At 48.7% G+C, this 15,137-nt stretch overlaps 1 protein-coding gene across 5 annotated transcripts in view; it reads left to right on the forward strand.

Annotated features, from left to right (window-relative positions):
* The window catches only part of TRIM24 (tripartite motif containing 24), a 138,121-nt gene that overhangs the window by 59,844 nt on the left and 63,140 nt on the right, over positions 1-15,137 (forward strand). For all 5 annotated transcript variants that reach the window (XR_012156085.1, XM_073322713.1, XM_073322728.1 and 2 more), the window contains exon 2: positions 4,988-5,106. Coding sequence is in view for 4 of the 5 variants with exons in the window: in XM_073322713.1 (XP_073178814.1) it covers positions 4,988-5,106 (119 nt within the window). In the remaining variant the exon portion in view is untranslated. The remainder of the gene's footprint in view (positions 1-4,987; positions 5,107-15,137) is intronic.

A 15,137-nucleotide genomic window follows, 5' to 3' on the forward strand; every position in this document is an offset into this window, starting at 1 on the left:
GTTGTATGTTCACACTGTCCGTTGCCTCCGCAATAGCATGTTCACACTTGCGTCACTTGCAGTGGTATTCGGAGCAGTGCACTCTGGGGAGCTATCCCACAGAGCATTTCTTCCTTTTCTGCCACTAAGAGTTGTGGGAAGACGCATAGGCACCAACTTCTCATGGTGCCGGTGGGTGCTCGCCACCCCCGCCCCCCCATTCCAACCCCTTCCCCCAAAGTCCCTGCCCCTATTGGACCTCTCTCCAAATCCCCACCCTGGCCCCACCTCCTCCCCTGAGTGCACCGTGTTCCTCCTCTTCCCTCCCCCCCCAGCACTTTGCGGGGACAATCGCTGGGAGGGAGGGGGGAAAAGCGGGTGCTCGCAGACGAGGCAGAGCAGAGGTGAGCTCTGGCAGGGGGCGGGGCGGGGAGCTGCCAGTGCGTCGGCACCTATGTGAAGATGGAGGGGATCACAGGGCATCCTGGATCCTATCCCAATGCCCCGTGATGCATTGCTTTGCATCCCTGCAGTTCCTGTGCTTCTGTCCATATTTGGTGCCATCTTTCAACCATTTGTGTACTGCATGCCATGCCTCTTCGGGCTGCAGGAATGGATCCTGAACTGTTAATCAGTATGCTGCTCACTCTGACCAACACATCATGAGTGGCAGTGGAGTTATTCCTTAAACTACAAAGGCAAGAGGAGTGCGACATTGATCTTTCCACACTACCATCTATGACACAAGAGTCCTTGTGACATTCATGGAGGTGCTGCCCACAGTGGAACACCACTCTTGGGCTCGGGAAACAAGCACTGAGTGGTGGTATCACATCGTGATGCACATCTGGAGTGACAAGCATTGGCTGCAGAACTTTTGGATGAGGAAAACCACATTCATGGGATGAGCTCGCCCCAGCCCTGCACTTCCGTTGGAGAAGCATGTGGTGAGAGAGAGAGAGAGAGGGAGCTGCCTTGCCATTGGAGAAGTGCGTGGCAATTGCACTGTGGAAGCCGGCTACTCCAGACTGCTACTGATCGGTCGCTAACCAGTTTGGAGTGGGAAAGTTCACAGTTGGACTTGTGTTGACGGAAGTGTGCAGGGCCATTAATCGCATCCTGCTCTGGAAGACGGTGACTCTGGGCAACATGCGTGAAATTGCAGATGGCTTTGCACATATGGGGTTTCCTAACTGCAGAGGGGCGATAGATGGCACCCATATTCCAATTCTGACACCAAACCACCTACCCACTGAGTACATTAATCTCAAGGGGTATTTCTCAATGTTCTCCAGGCACTTGTGGATCACTGTGGGCATTTCACAGGCATTAATGCAGACTGGTCTGGAAAGGTGCATGACCCACACATCTTTTGGAACACTGGCCTGTTCAGGAAGCTGCAAGCAGGGACTTTCTTCCTGGACCAGAAGATCACCATAGGGGAAGTCAAAATGCCCATTGTGATCCTCGGAGACCCTGCCTACCCCTTAATGCCGTGGCTTATGAAGCCATACATGGGGCAACTTGACAACAGCAAGGAGCGGTTCAACAACAGGCTGAGCAAATGCAGAATGACTGAGTATGGTTTTGGCCGTTTAAAAGCCCACTGACGCTGCCTATATGGGAAGCTGGACCTGGCCGATGACAATATTCCTATGTTTATAGCTGCGTGCTGTACGCTCTATAATATTTGTGAAAGCTTCACTGCGGGCTGGACCTCAGAGGCTCAGCGCCTGGAGGCTGAGTTTGAACAGCCAGAGCCCAGGGCTATTTATTAGAAAGGCACGGTGCGGGGCCATAAGGATCTGGGATGCCTTGAGACAGCAATTTGAAGCTGAAAGCCACTAATATCTGTTGCTATGCTTGGAAGTGCAGTGCTTGTAATGCTAGGAGGGGATTGTGATTGGTGCAATGTGAACATTTAACATAATTGTCTGTCGCTTTGCAGGGCTCTGTTTGCTTTCAATTCATAGAATAAAGATTGCTTTCAAACCAACACAATTCTTTTATTAAAAAACAACAACCAGAGGAGAGAGTCAAACAAAAAAAAATCTGCAGTGAGGGGGATGGGGAAAGGGAAGATCCCAAGAGGAGGTGGGGATGGCTAAAGATTTGTGTATGTCCAGGGATCATAGCTAACCTTCTTCTTTGATGTACAATGCAGCGGGTACTGTACTTCAGCAGGGCCAAACTGCAGAGGGATGTGTGTTGAGTGCAATGGGTTGTGGGAGTCCACAGTGTTGGACTGTGACAAGGGAGGAGTGAAATGCCGCGGGTATAGACTGGAGCTGGGAGATTGATAAGAGTGTGGTGGTGGTGTCTGGGGGGAGAATGGGAAAGTTTTGCAACAGTGGCCGCAGGGGAGGGTGGGCGCAGAGCTGCTTTGTTTGAAGAGCGAGTATCACCTGGAGTGTGTCCACTTAGCACTCCATAACATTTAAGAGCTACTCCGTGTCTTCTTTCTGGTGTGCCGCGTTCTCCTTTCGGTCCCTCTTCTCGCTGTCTCCGTCACTCCTTCAATTCCTGTTTCTCAGCAATGGAGTGCATCATAACATCACGCAGAAAGTCCTCCTTAGTTCTTCTTGGCCGCTTTCTAATTCTGTGCAGCCATTCAGCCGCCGATAACAAAGAGGGAGGCTTGGCTCCCCAGGTCATCTCTGTGAAATTTAAATGCAACATTTTACAGAGGCAGTATTGTTTGCAACACACAGAACACTGATTCAGTGATTTAAAACACAGCCAGTACTTACACACCTGTCACTAACTGGCTGACCCCAGGCAAGCACACATGAGCCACAAGACCCCCAAAATGGTGAGTAGTTGCAGGGGCATGGTAAATCACTCATCCCAGACTCAGATGTTCGCTGGGCACGTGGCTCTTGGGGAGAGCCAGCTCTGTAGGTGGGGCCTGATGATCATTTCTGTCTCCACACTTTCCACAGGATGTGATCATTATGGAAGATATCTTGCTGCTAAGGGTGAGCAGTCAATCAAGGGAGGGTCTTCTCCAAGACTGCAGCTTCTGCCCTGGCCCCTATGCGGCTTCCCCCCCCCCCCCCCCCCAAGGTGATGGCACAGTGGTGTGGGAAAGTTACCATTAATGGGGCAAGAAACAAAGCAGCTCTGCCAAAGAACCTGTGGCAGCGGGTTTCCCAGTATCTCCATGAGTTTCCTGGAGATCTGAGGCAGATTCCCATGAAGTGAGGGAGTCAATCAACAGCCTGTTCAGCTGCTCAGACTAGGCATGCGGTGGGAGACAAGCCTGCTTTCTGCAACCCTCTCGCCCCGAACAGCTCACTTCAAGTCCACATACCAGGGGCCTTCTCTCCTGTTTGCTCTTCACCAGCAGCTGTGACTGGCAAGCCTCCTCTTGTGTAGAAAAGAGCTGCTGGCTGCATGCATCTCTGGCCTTCGAGTCATCTTTTTGCTTCTGGGTCCCCATCCCCCTTCCCCATCACATTCTTGTCCAAGATTTCCTCCTCCTGGCTCGGTCCACTTTCAACTGGAACGCGACCTACCGAAGTATCCACAGTGATCTTCGCAGTGGAGGTGGGGTCGCCGTTGAGTATCGCATCCAGTTCTTTGTAGAACCAGTAGCTCCTGGGCGCAGCACCGGAGCGGCGGTTTGCCTCCCATGCCTTGTGGTAGGTGTTCCGCAGCTCCTTCACTTTGACCCTGCATTGCAGTGTGTCCCAGTCATGGCCCCTTTCTGTTATGCATCGGGAAATCTGTCCGTAGGTATCATAATTCCTATGGCTGGAGCGCAGCTGGGACTGGACAGCCTCCTCTCTCCAAATGCTGATGAGGTCCAGCAGCTTGGCATTGCTCCAAGCGGGGGATCGCCTGGTGCGTGGAGCAGGCATGGCCACCTGGAAAGGTGCGCTGAGACCACTGCACACATCACCGTGCAAACAGGAAGGGGACTTTCAAAATTCCAAAGGAATTTACAGGATGGGGAGGATGATTGGTCACTTGAGGGCAGGGCAGTAGAGTTCAAACTGATGACTAGAGAGGCGAGAACAGGCATTGTGGGACACCTCCCAGAGGCCAATCACAGCGCTCTGTTCAACTACGGTGTCTACACTGGCACCGCAGCACTGTAGGCCCAGCACAGGAAGCTGTACGCCTCTCGTCAGGGTGGGTTTTTTACAGCCTTGCAACTGCACAGTTTCTGTGCACTGAGTGGCTTGGCAGCGTGTACATCTCGGGAGTTACAGCACAGAAAGTTGCTTTACTGCACAGAAACTTGCCAGTGTAGACAGGGCCTTTGTTAACCTGTCCCTTTGACAATTGACAGCTCTCTAACTGTTTATAGCCCTTTGATCTGTGAGTTTCCAGACTGGTAAAATGTCTGTCTCGCTTTGGGCTGTAGCCTGGAAGTACGCCATTGTCTGGCAATTGTCCTGGGGGGTTTGTTTATAGCTATTATTGTGTTGTCCTGCTGGCTTTTCCTGAAGCCCCCTATTAATTAGAATAGGAAAGTCTTATAACCAATATACAGTAACTTCTCATTGATCAGACGGTATATTGTATTCAGAAAATTATTACATCTCAATATTCTTAGATTATTACACAACAATTCCATGTCCATCACATCACTGTTGCAGTTATGTACCTCTAGTCCCGCTGAACGTATCTGGTACCTTACAAACTGACTCTTCAGCCATTTTGCAACAAACTGCTCATGGGAAGACATGAACCTTTGAGTAGCAAAGGGGTGAAATAAGTACAAGATTCACGACAAAACTGATTATTGAAACTAAAGTGTCTGAATCCTACTAGGAGCTGAGATACTCAGTGATTTTCAGGCAGAGACCCAGAGTCTGTGGGTTGGCAGTGGATAAGAATTGGCATCTTATCCCTTGGGCTCTAGAAATACTAACTGAAAGTTTTCAGAAAAGTATATCTCTAGAACAGTTATTTTTGAAGTTTTTTTGATAAATTGATAAGCTTACAAATCTTAAAAGATTTCTTGCCAGTTGAACTTGCTCTTTATTTTTCTCTCCAGTTGGTGTTATCCGCTGTCCAATTTGCAGCCAGGAATGTGCAGAGAGACACATCATAGATAACTTTTTTGTGAAGGACACCACAGAGGTTCCCAGCAGTACAGTGGAAAAGTCAAATCAGGTGAGTACATTAAAATGTAACCCGCCTCAGCATCCTTTGGGTGCCTAGGTATATCTTAAGCTACTAGCTGTGTGGCTTTTATTGCTTATTTTGTATTGGGGTCGGGGGAGAGAGGAAGGTAGAAAGAGCATTCAAATAGTCATACTTTGTATTTTATGACTGCCATCGAAAATCAGGTAGTGTGTTGGGAGTGGTGGTGATGGTAACTTCTGTTTTAAAAAAATAATGGTTTTAAATATCTGAGGTGAAGTAAGTGCATGGCTACAACGATAATGAGAGAAATAAAATATGTATTATCTTGCTACAGTGAAACTTCCTGAACCCAAGACAAAACACTTCCCATGGAGGACTCTAAATGGGAGAATTCCTAGAACAAGAGACCAGAATGACTTAGAATAATAGAATCAGAGAAATGTAGGGCTGGAATGGACCTTTAGAGATTATCAAGCCCAGCCGCCTCTGCTGAGGCAGAACCAACTATAGACATCCCTGACAGCTGTTTGGAGGTATTTACGAACAGATAGTGATGGGGATTTCACAACCTCTTGCAAGCCTATTCCAGAATTTGACTACCCTTATAGTTAAAAAGCTTTTCCTAACATCTAACCTAAATGTCCCTTGCTGCAGACTAAGCTGATTACTTCTCGTTCTGCCTTTCGTGTAAAACTCAATTTAGTTTGGTCAGGACTGGGAAAATAGAACCTAATTAGTGTCATGTTTTGCTAATATTAAACAGCTGGGTTCATTAGACAAGAAGTTCTCAAATGTTGTAGTTGAGATCATATCTTACTTGTGTGTCTATGGTCCACTGCCTTCTCCATTCACAAGTGCATAATGATTTTTAATGTACTTTTAGTTCCTTTTCATGCATTTTAGCAACCAGATATAAGAAGAGGTAGCACCAAGTAAATAGCCAGTGACGCATATGGCCAAAGTTTAGGAACCTCTGGCATTAGAATTTGCCATCCTTCATTCTGGGCCATGCCAAGATAAAAGTCCATGTGCTTTATAAATGGACTTTGTTAGACTTTAGGAAATGATTTTAACTCCTTTAACCTCTTTCTACATAGATGCTTTCTTTATAATGGCAGCAAGAAGACTACTTTTGCAATGCTGCAGTCATTTAAAGTCAAGACCCTAATTGCAGAGATACTTTTGTATGCTATTCTCTTTTAAAATAAAGATTATTTTGAAAGTGCCTTTTTTAATCCCTTCATTTTGTATAAGGAGTGCATCATAAGTCTTGATCTATTTTGTATTCTGGCAGTCTTTAGGGTTTATTTAATTATACCATGCAATCTTTTTTGTTTCAAAGTTTCTAGTGGTGGGGGTGGAAATATACCTTGTAAGTCTCCTTCCCCTACCCCAAGATAGGTGCGGATATTTAAACTTATGGCCATCTGAAGCTTTTGTTAGCTGTCTTCAGATGCTCAGCCAGCTTGGGACCTGGACCTCTACGTTATGATGATATCAAATTTTCTGAACCTGGACTGGAAAGTGAGATTTGATTAAAGCTCTCCAGAAGCTTGGACAACATCTGTCTACCTTTTTGTGTAGGAATAATTTTTTTTTAAATGTGGAGTATTTTTGATCATGCATATTTTGCATGTCACCCACTGAGTCACCAAAGCAACCTATGATCTTTAATTATGCAGTGATTAATCACTGCTTGATTTGGAAAAGTGATCATCTTATCTTTAGTCAGTTAGCTTTTCTAGTGAGTTTGTCCATTAGGAGGAGTAGCAAGAAGTTATGTAGTTCCAGAGATGTCATAAAGAGTTTGATACCATTCAGAGGTATTCCCAAATTTTCTTAAACTTATAAGAGTCCATATTGCTGTCTTGTTCCAATATATGTAACAATCACTAGGGGTTATAATGGATCACAAATTGAACGAGTCATCAATGTGATGCAATTGCAAAAAGGGCTAATATTTTGGGTTGTATTAGGAGTATCATATGGGAGACAATTGTCCGACTCTGCTTGGCACTGCTAAGGCCTCAACTGGAGTATTGCAGAAAAAGGCATTTTAGGTTAGAAATGAGGAGGAACTTTCCAACTATAAGGGAGTTAAGTTCTGGGATAGTCTTCGGAGGAAGGTTGTAGAATCCCAGTCATTGGAGGTTTTTAAAGACAGGTTGGACAAACACCTGCCAGGGACGGTCTGGGTTTACTTTGTCCTGTGTCAGCACAGGGGTCTGGATTAGATGACATCTGACCGCCCCTTCCAACCCTACATTTGTTTGATTCTATAAGCTTCCCAGAACCTTAGTTCAGAGAGCTATGACCGAACTAGTTGAGGTAATCTTATTGACAAGATCAAGGGTTTTTTATTTGTATTTGCCTTTCAGCTTTCTATCACTAGTATCTCAGGCATTGAGGCCTTTTTGACTGGGGTGCGGATCACAAAATTTGTATAGCAGGACTTCATTCGTCATTCTCAAAGTCTTAAGTCTCTAAAAATTATGGAGTTCCTTCAGGAGTCATGGCTTAGCATATGAGCATTTCTGAAACTCAATAATACTGTGCATCCTCGTTGATTAGAAAACAGATCCCCATTCTTCCCTTGATTTAAGTCTTTCTGAATGCTTGCTGGTCCTGCTCTGCTGGGGAGGATACAAACAGCACTTGAACCAGTGCTTCAAAGTTCTCCATTGGAAGCTGGATAGTCTGAGTGGGCTGTAGGGAAAGCCCTATGTAGATATTCTTCTTCGAGTGCTTGCTCATGTCCATTCCATGTTAGGTGCATGTCTTGCCACATGCACTGGTGCCGGAAGTTTTCCCCTTGGTCTACCTGTGGGGGATCCGCTCTAGCGCCCTCTGGAGTGGTGCGCACATGCCAAGGTATAAGGAGTGCTGCTGGCTCCCCCCACCCTCAGTTCCTTCTTACGCCAGTGATGGTGCTGGAACATTTGTTGCTTTGGCAAATTCTTCAGGTCAGAACTGTTTGTTGCAAACTTTTCCTGTAAATAGATAATTTTTATACATCGTTCCCTTAATGTTTGTTAAGCTAGTTAGTGGTCCCAGACAGGACTTAGCCCAGGGATGGGGTACACCTAGTTCCCGGTTTTCAAACCCTGCGACAGCTGCAAGACGCCTATGCCCATCAGCAACCCGCACAGTAGCTGTCTAAGGTGCTTGGGGGAAACCCACATCAGCGACAACTGTCGCATCAGCAAAAGTTTTAAACCTCAGATGAAGGAGGAGTGGGACATTCAACACTGGGTGCTCCTTATGGAGTCTGTGTTAACACCAGAACCATCCAGGTCGGACTCTGCACCCAGCATCGCAGCCTCAGTGTGGAGTGTGCCACTGGCACCATTTTTGGACCAGCGTCGATACCCCTCCCTGGTACCGACGGGGAAGAGGAAGAAGATGGGAAGAGGTTGTTCTGCTCCCCGCGAGGACAAGGAGAGGGCAGAGGAGAGTAGAAACCCGTGAGAGGCAGCCCGTCACCTTTGACAGGGAGTTGGGCCCCAGCTGTGGTTGAGCAGGCTAGCCCATCCTGGGATGTGCCTTCTACCCCAGATAGTGACAGCAGAGTCCAGCACATGGTGGTACCCTGGACCCCGGAAGCCCTGCAGGCCACGCAGGAGATCATGTTCCTCCCAGTGCCACCCACACCAGGCACAGCAGCTTCCAAATCCAGGGATAAGCCTGCCCTGGGGCTGTTCCATCAGACACAACCCAAACGTTCAGCATTGATTGCTGGGGTACCGTCACGGTTCCACTGAGCGCCAACGCCAGTCTCCGGGTTCTCGATGAGGACGATCGTCTCCCTCATACAGATCCCACTCAGAACATGGGGGCAAACACCGCCAGAACTGAGGTGCCTGGTTGATCTTGGTGCGGTTGAGATCTCCGTAACATGGCCCATCCTTGTGAGGCTCTGAGTCGAGCCAGGAGTCCCTACCACCAGGACAAGGCCCTCCCTCCAGAGCGCCAGTTCTCCCTGCGGTACCGCTAGGGCCATCGTGGCCATCCCAAGGGTGCAAATTGGTGTTGGGAGTCTCCAACAAACCCTCTGCCATGGTCTCCCACCCCCATGGGGAGGCAGAGGTCACCATCCATGGGACCCCTCAGGTGCAACCTGCTGGGGAGGAAGGTCCTGTAGATCAGATCTCAGGGATGGCGGTACCTACTTGCACCTGCATCCTCCTCCTCATCAGCCAATGAGGCGATAGCCGGACCCCCGCTTCCGGTCCCTAAGGACAATGCCAGCGCTCATCAAGAGCTTTTGAAGAGGGTCACCTCTAATTTGGGGCTAGAGGCTGAGGAACTGGAGGAGCCCTTGGGCTCTCTTCGATGTCCTCACTTCGTCAGCCCCAGCGAGGGTGGCATTGCCGGTGCACAAAGGGGTGGCCAAGATTACGAAGTCCCAGTGGCAGACCCCCTACTTGCTACCCCCAATTTCCAAGCGATCAGAACACAAGTATTATGTGCCCACTAAAGGGTATGAATATCTGTATACCCACCCTGCCCCAAGCTCACTGGTGGTCTCAGCAGTCAGCGAGCGGAAAAGACAGGATCAACCAGGTGTGACTCCCAAGAATAAAGAAGCAATAAAGCTCAATTTATTTGGAAGAAAAATTTATTTATCCTCAAGCCTGCAGCTGAGGGTACCGAACTATCGGGCCTTGCTGGGCCGCTATGATTTTAATATTTGTGAATCCCTACCCAAATTCTCCGACTCCCTCACGGAGGACCCCAGAAAGGAGTTCCAGGTGATCCTGGAGAAGGGAAAGGGAGTGGCGAGAGCAGCACTGCAGGTGGCCTCAGACGCGGCTGATTCTGTGGCACGGACCATGGCCTCCGCCATATCAATGAGAAGGGGTCAGTCCTCGGGCCTGTCGGTGGAGGTCCAACAATCCATCCAGGACCTCCCGTTTGATGGTCAAGCCCGGTTTGCAGAACAGACAGACAGTAAACTACATGGGCTAAAGGACTCGTGCACTACGCTTAAGACCATGGGCCTTTACACCCCGGGCCCACAGAGAAAGCGTTTAAAGCCGCAGCCATTTTAGTGGCTGGACAGCCAGCCTAGATCAGAGCCCTTCCGAAAAAAGAACAAGGGCTACAAGTGCCAACAGGGCCAGCAGCCCACTACTTTGGCGCAGTCCGGATCCACTCGCACCCAGCCAGGGGTTAAGCAGGCATTTTAAGGGTGTGCCCAAGGGCCACATTTCAGCAGTGGCTGTCAATGGTCTATAACTCGTCCAGAGATCACCTGGAGAAGATCATCACCATCCCGCCAAGGGTAGTCGCTTCTCTCTACAGTGATGGACCGACCCAGGGGCAGTCCTCGAAGGAGTGCTATTTGACAACCCACAGTCCTCCGTCTCGTTGATATCAGATGCCTTGGACCTCAGTTGGGGAGCGTATCTCTGCACATTGCAGATCCAAGGGACGTGGTCCCCAGAGGTGCTGACGTTGCATATCAACGTCAAAGAGCTCAGAGCAGTCAGTTTAGCCTGCACAGTCTTCCTGCCACAGTTGACGGGCCAAGTGGTGCAAGTGCTGATGGACAACACGGCCTCGATGTTCTACATCAACAGGCAAGGGGGAGCCTGCTCCTCAGCTCTCTGCCAAGAAGCACTCCGCTTGTGAGATTTCTGCATCCATCATGCGATCCATCTGGAAGCCTTTCACCTCCCCTGCGTAAGGAATACGCTAGTGGATCACCTCAGCAGGTCCTTCTGCTCTCACCACGAGTGGTCACTCAACTCAGAAGTGGGGAACTCCCTAAGTGGATCTGTGTGCCACCAGAAAGAACAGGAAGTGTTATCAGTTTTGCTCTCTGCAGGGCCTTGGCAAGGGCACGCTCTGATGCCTTTCTTCTGTTGTGGTCTGGGGAGCTGATGTATGCTTTCCCACCGATCCCTCTCATCATCAGGATCCTGTCAAAAATCAAGAGAATCAGGGCTTGAGTCGTCATGATCACCCCAGCATGACCCTGCTAACATTGGTTCAGCACGCTGATGGACCTCGCAGTAGCCACCCTGTGTTCACTACCCAACCGCCTGAACCTTCTTTCGTTGGATCATGGTCACCTCCTTGCCCCCTCTCCACCTCATGGTGTGGATGTTGCGTGGTTAAACCCAGAAAAGCGGACCTGCCCTAGTAGGGTACAGCAGGTCCTCCTAGAGAGTAGAAAGTCTTCCACTAGAGCGACTTACCTGGCCAAGTGGATGAGGTTCTCCCGCTGGAGATCTGAGTGTAGCAGCTCCCCGACGCGCTGATCTCTGCAGTCCATCTTGGATTACCTGCTTCACCTGAAGAATCAGGGCCATGCCCTTTCTTCTGTCAAGATCCACCTGGCTGCCATTGTGGCTCTTCACCCGCCGATCCAGGGAAGATTGGTGTTTTCACATGGAATGTTGATCAGGTTCCTGAAAGGCCTCGAGAGGTTCTTCCCTCTGATTTGGGACCCAATCCTGCAATGAGACCTCTACCTGGTCATTGCCAAGCTCACAGGACTGCCCTTTGAGCCCATGGGCTCTTTCTCCCCTTCCTACCTGTTGTGGAAGGCCGCCTTTTTTTGTTGCAGTGACGTTGGCGAGACGGGTGTCGGAGATTAAAGCTCTCACCTTGGAGCTGCCATATACAGTGTCCTACAAGGAACAACTGCAACCCCATCTGGCCTTCCTGCCAAAGGTGGTGGTCTCCTTCCATGTCAACCAGGATATCTTTCTCCTGGTATTCTGCCCTAAGCCGCACAAGACCGCTGAGGAGAAGCAGCTGCGTGCCTTGGATGTTTGGCGTCCCTTAGTGTTTTACCTCAAGAGTACCAAACCCTTCCGCAGGTCGACCCAGCTCTTCATTGCGACAGCGGATAGGATGAAGGGCCCTCCAGTGTCCTCTTGGAGGATCTCTAATCAGATTACCTCCTGTATCTGGACCTGCTACGAGCTAGCACAGGTCCAACTGCTGCCTATTGTGAAGGCCCACTCGATGGGAGCTGAAGCGTCCTCTGTGGCCTTCCTGGCGCATGTCCCCGTCCAGGACATTTGCAGGACTGTGACATGGTCTTCGGTTCACAGCACACTACACCATCACACAGCAAGCTAGAAACGACGCTGGGTTCGGCAGAGCACGGTTGCAATCTGCACACCCGTGAATTCCTGTCCACCTCCGATGGTACTGCTTGGGAGTCCCCTAACATGGAATGGACATGAGCAAGCACTTGAAGAAAAGACAGTTACCTTTTCCATAACTGCTGTTCTGTGAGATGTGTTGCTCATGTCCATTCCATGATTCACCCCCGTTCCCCACTGTTGGAGTTTCTGGCAAGAAGGAACTGAGGGTGGGGAGAGCCGACAGCACACCTTATACAGTGTCATGTGTGCACCATAAAGTCATAGAATCATAGAATCTCAGGGTTGGAAGGGACCTCAGGAGGTCATCTAGTCCAACCCCCTGCTCAAAGCAGGACCAATCCCCAATTAAATCATCCCAGCCAGGGCTTTGTCAAGCCTGACCTTAAAAACTTCTAAGGAAGGAGATTCTACCACCTCCCTAGGTAACCCATTCCAGTGTTTCACCACCCTCCTAGTGAAAAAGTTTTTCCTAATATCCAACCTAAACCTCCCCCACTGCAACTTGAGACCATTATTCCTTGTCCTGTCATCTTCTACCACTGAGAATAGTCTAGAACCATCCTCTTTGGAACCACCTCTCAGGTAGTTGAAAGCAGCTATCAAATCCCCCCTCATTCTTCTCTTCTGCAGACTAAACAATCCCAGTTCCCTCAGCCTGTCCTCATAAGTCATGTGTTCCAGACCTCTAATCATTTTTAGCTTATCTAAAGTGATCATCAAGTTGGGCTATTTCCAGCAGAAATCCAGGTTTTCTCTGAACAACATACTAATCCACAGAGGCCTCCCTACCAACATTACAAAAAGAAGGATTCTAGGTGGACTCCTCCTGAAGGTCGAAACAGCAGACTGGACTTCTCCATAGACTGCTTCCGCCAACATGCACGGGCTGAAATTGTGGAAAAGCAGCATCACTTGCCCCATAACCTCAGCCGTGCAGAACACAATGCCATCCACAGCCTCAGAAACAACTCTGACATCATAATCAAAAAGGCTGACAAAGGAGGTGCTGTTGTCATCATGAATAGGTCGGAATATGAACAAGAGGCTGCTCGGCAGCTCTTCAACACCACTTTCTACAAGCCATTACCCTATGATCCTACTGAGAGTTACCAAAAGCAACTACAGCATTTGCTCAAGAAACTTCCTGAAAAACCACAAGATCAAATCCGCACAGACACACCCCTGGAACCCCAACCTGGGATATTCTATCTACTACCCAAGATCCATAAACCTGGAAATCCTGGGCGCCCCATCATCTCAGGCATTGGCACCCTGACAGCAGGATTGTCTAGCTATGTAGACTCCCTCCTCAGGCCCTACGCTACCAGCACTCCCAGCTACCTTCGAGACACCACTGACTTCCTGAGGAAACTACAATCCATCGGTGATCTTCCTGATAACACCATCTTGGCCATTATGGATGTAGAAGCCCTCTACACCAACATTCCACACAAAGATGGACTACAAGCCGTCAAGAACACTATCCCCGATAATGTCACGGCTAACCTGGTGGCTGAACTTTGTGACTTTGTCCTTACCCATAACTATTTTACATTTGGGGACAATGTATACCTTCAGATCAGCGGCACTGCTATGGGTACCCGCATGGCCCCACAGTATGCCAACATTTTTATGGCTGATTTAGAACAACATTTCCTCAGCTCTTGTCCCCTAATGCCCCTACTCTACTTGCGCTATATTGATGATATCTTCATCATCTGGACCCATGGAAAAGAAGCCCTTGAGGAATTCCACCATGATTTCAACAATTTCCATCCCACCATCAACCTCAGCCTGGTCCAGTCCATGCAAGAGATCCACTTCCTGGACACTACAGTGCTAATAAACAATGGTCACATAAACACCACCCTATACCGGAAACCTACTGACCGCTATTCCTACCTACATGCCTCCAGCTTTCACCCAGGCCACACCAGACGATCCATAGTCTACAGCCAAGCTCTGCGATACAACCGCATTTGCTCCAACCCCTCAGACAGAGACAAACACCTACAAGATCTGTATCAAGCATTCTTACAACTACAATACCCACCTGCGGAAGTGAAGAAACAGATTGATAGAGCCAGAAGAGTTCCCAGAAGTCACCTACTACAGGACAGGCCTAACAAAGAAAATAATAGAATGCCACTAGCCGTCACCTTCAGCCCCCAACTAAAACCCCTCCAACGCATTATTAAGGATCTACAAGCTATCCTGAAGGATGACCCAACACTCTCTCAAATCTTGGGCCAGTCCTTGCCTAGAGACAGCCCCCCAACCTGAAGCAAATACCAACAACCACATACCACAGAACAGAACCACTAACCCAGGAACCTATCCTTGCAACAAAGCCCGTTGCCAACTGTGCCCACATATCTATTCAGGGGACACCATCAAAGGGCCTAATAACATCAGCCACACTATCAGAGGCTCGTTCACCTGCACATCCACCAATGTGATATATGCCATCATGTGTCAGCAATGCCCCTCTGCCATGTACATTGGTCAAACTGGACAGTCTCTACGTAAAAGAATAAATGGACACAAATCAGATGTCAAGAATTATAACATTCATAAACCAGTCGGAGAACACTTCAGTCTCTCTGGTCATGCAATCACAGACATGAAGGTCGCTATCTTACAACAAAAAACTTCAAATCCAGACTCCAGCGAGAAACTGCTGAATTGGAATTCATTTGCAAATTGGATACTATTAATTTAGGCTTAAATAGAGACTGGGAGTGGCTAAGTCATTATGCAAGGTAGCCTATTTCCCCTTGTTTTTTTCTACCCCCCCTCCCCTCCCCCTGACGTTCTGGTTCAACTTGGATTTGTGCTGGAAATGGCCCACCTTGATTTTCATACACATTGTGAGGATAGGTTTCAGAGTAACAGCCGTGTTAGTCTGTATTCGCAAAAAGAAAAGGAGTACTT

The sequence above is a fragment of the Lepidochelys kempii genome, chromosome 1, assembly GCF_965140265.1.
Source record: "Lepidochelys kempii isolate rLepKem1 chromosome 1, rLepKem1.hap2, whole genome shotgun sequence".
Lineage (NCBI taxonomy): Eukaryota > Metazoa > Chordata > Testudines > Cheloniidae > Lepidochelys > Lepidochelys kempii.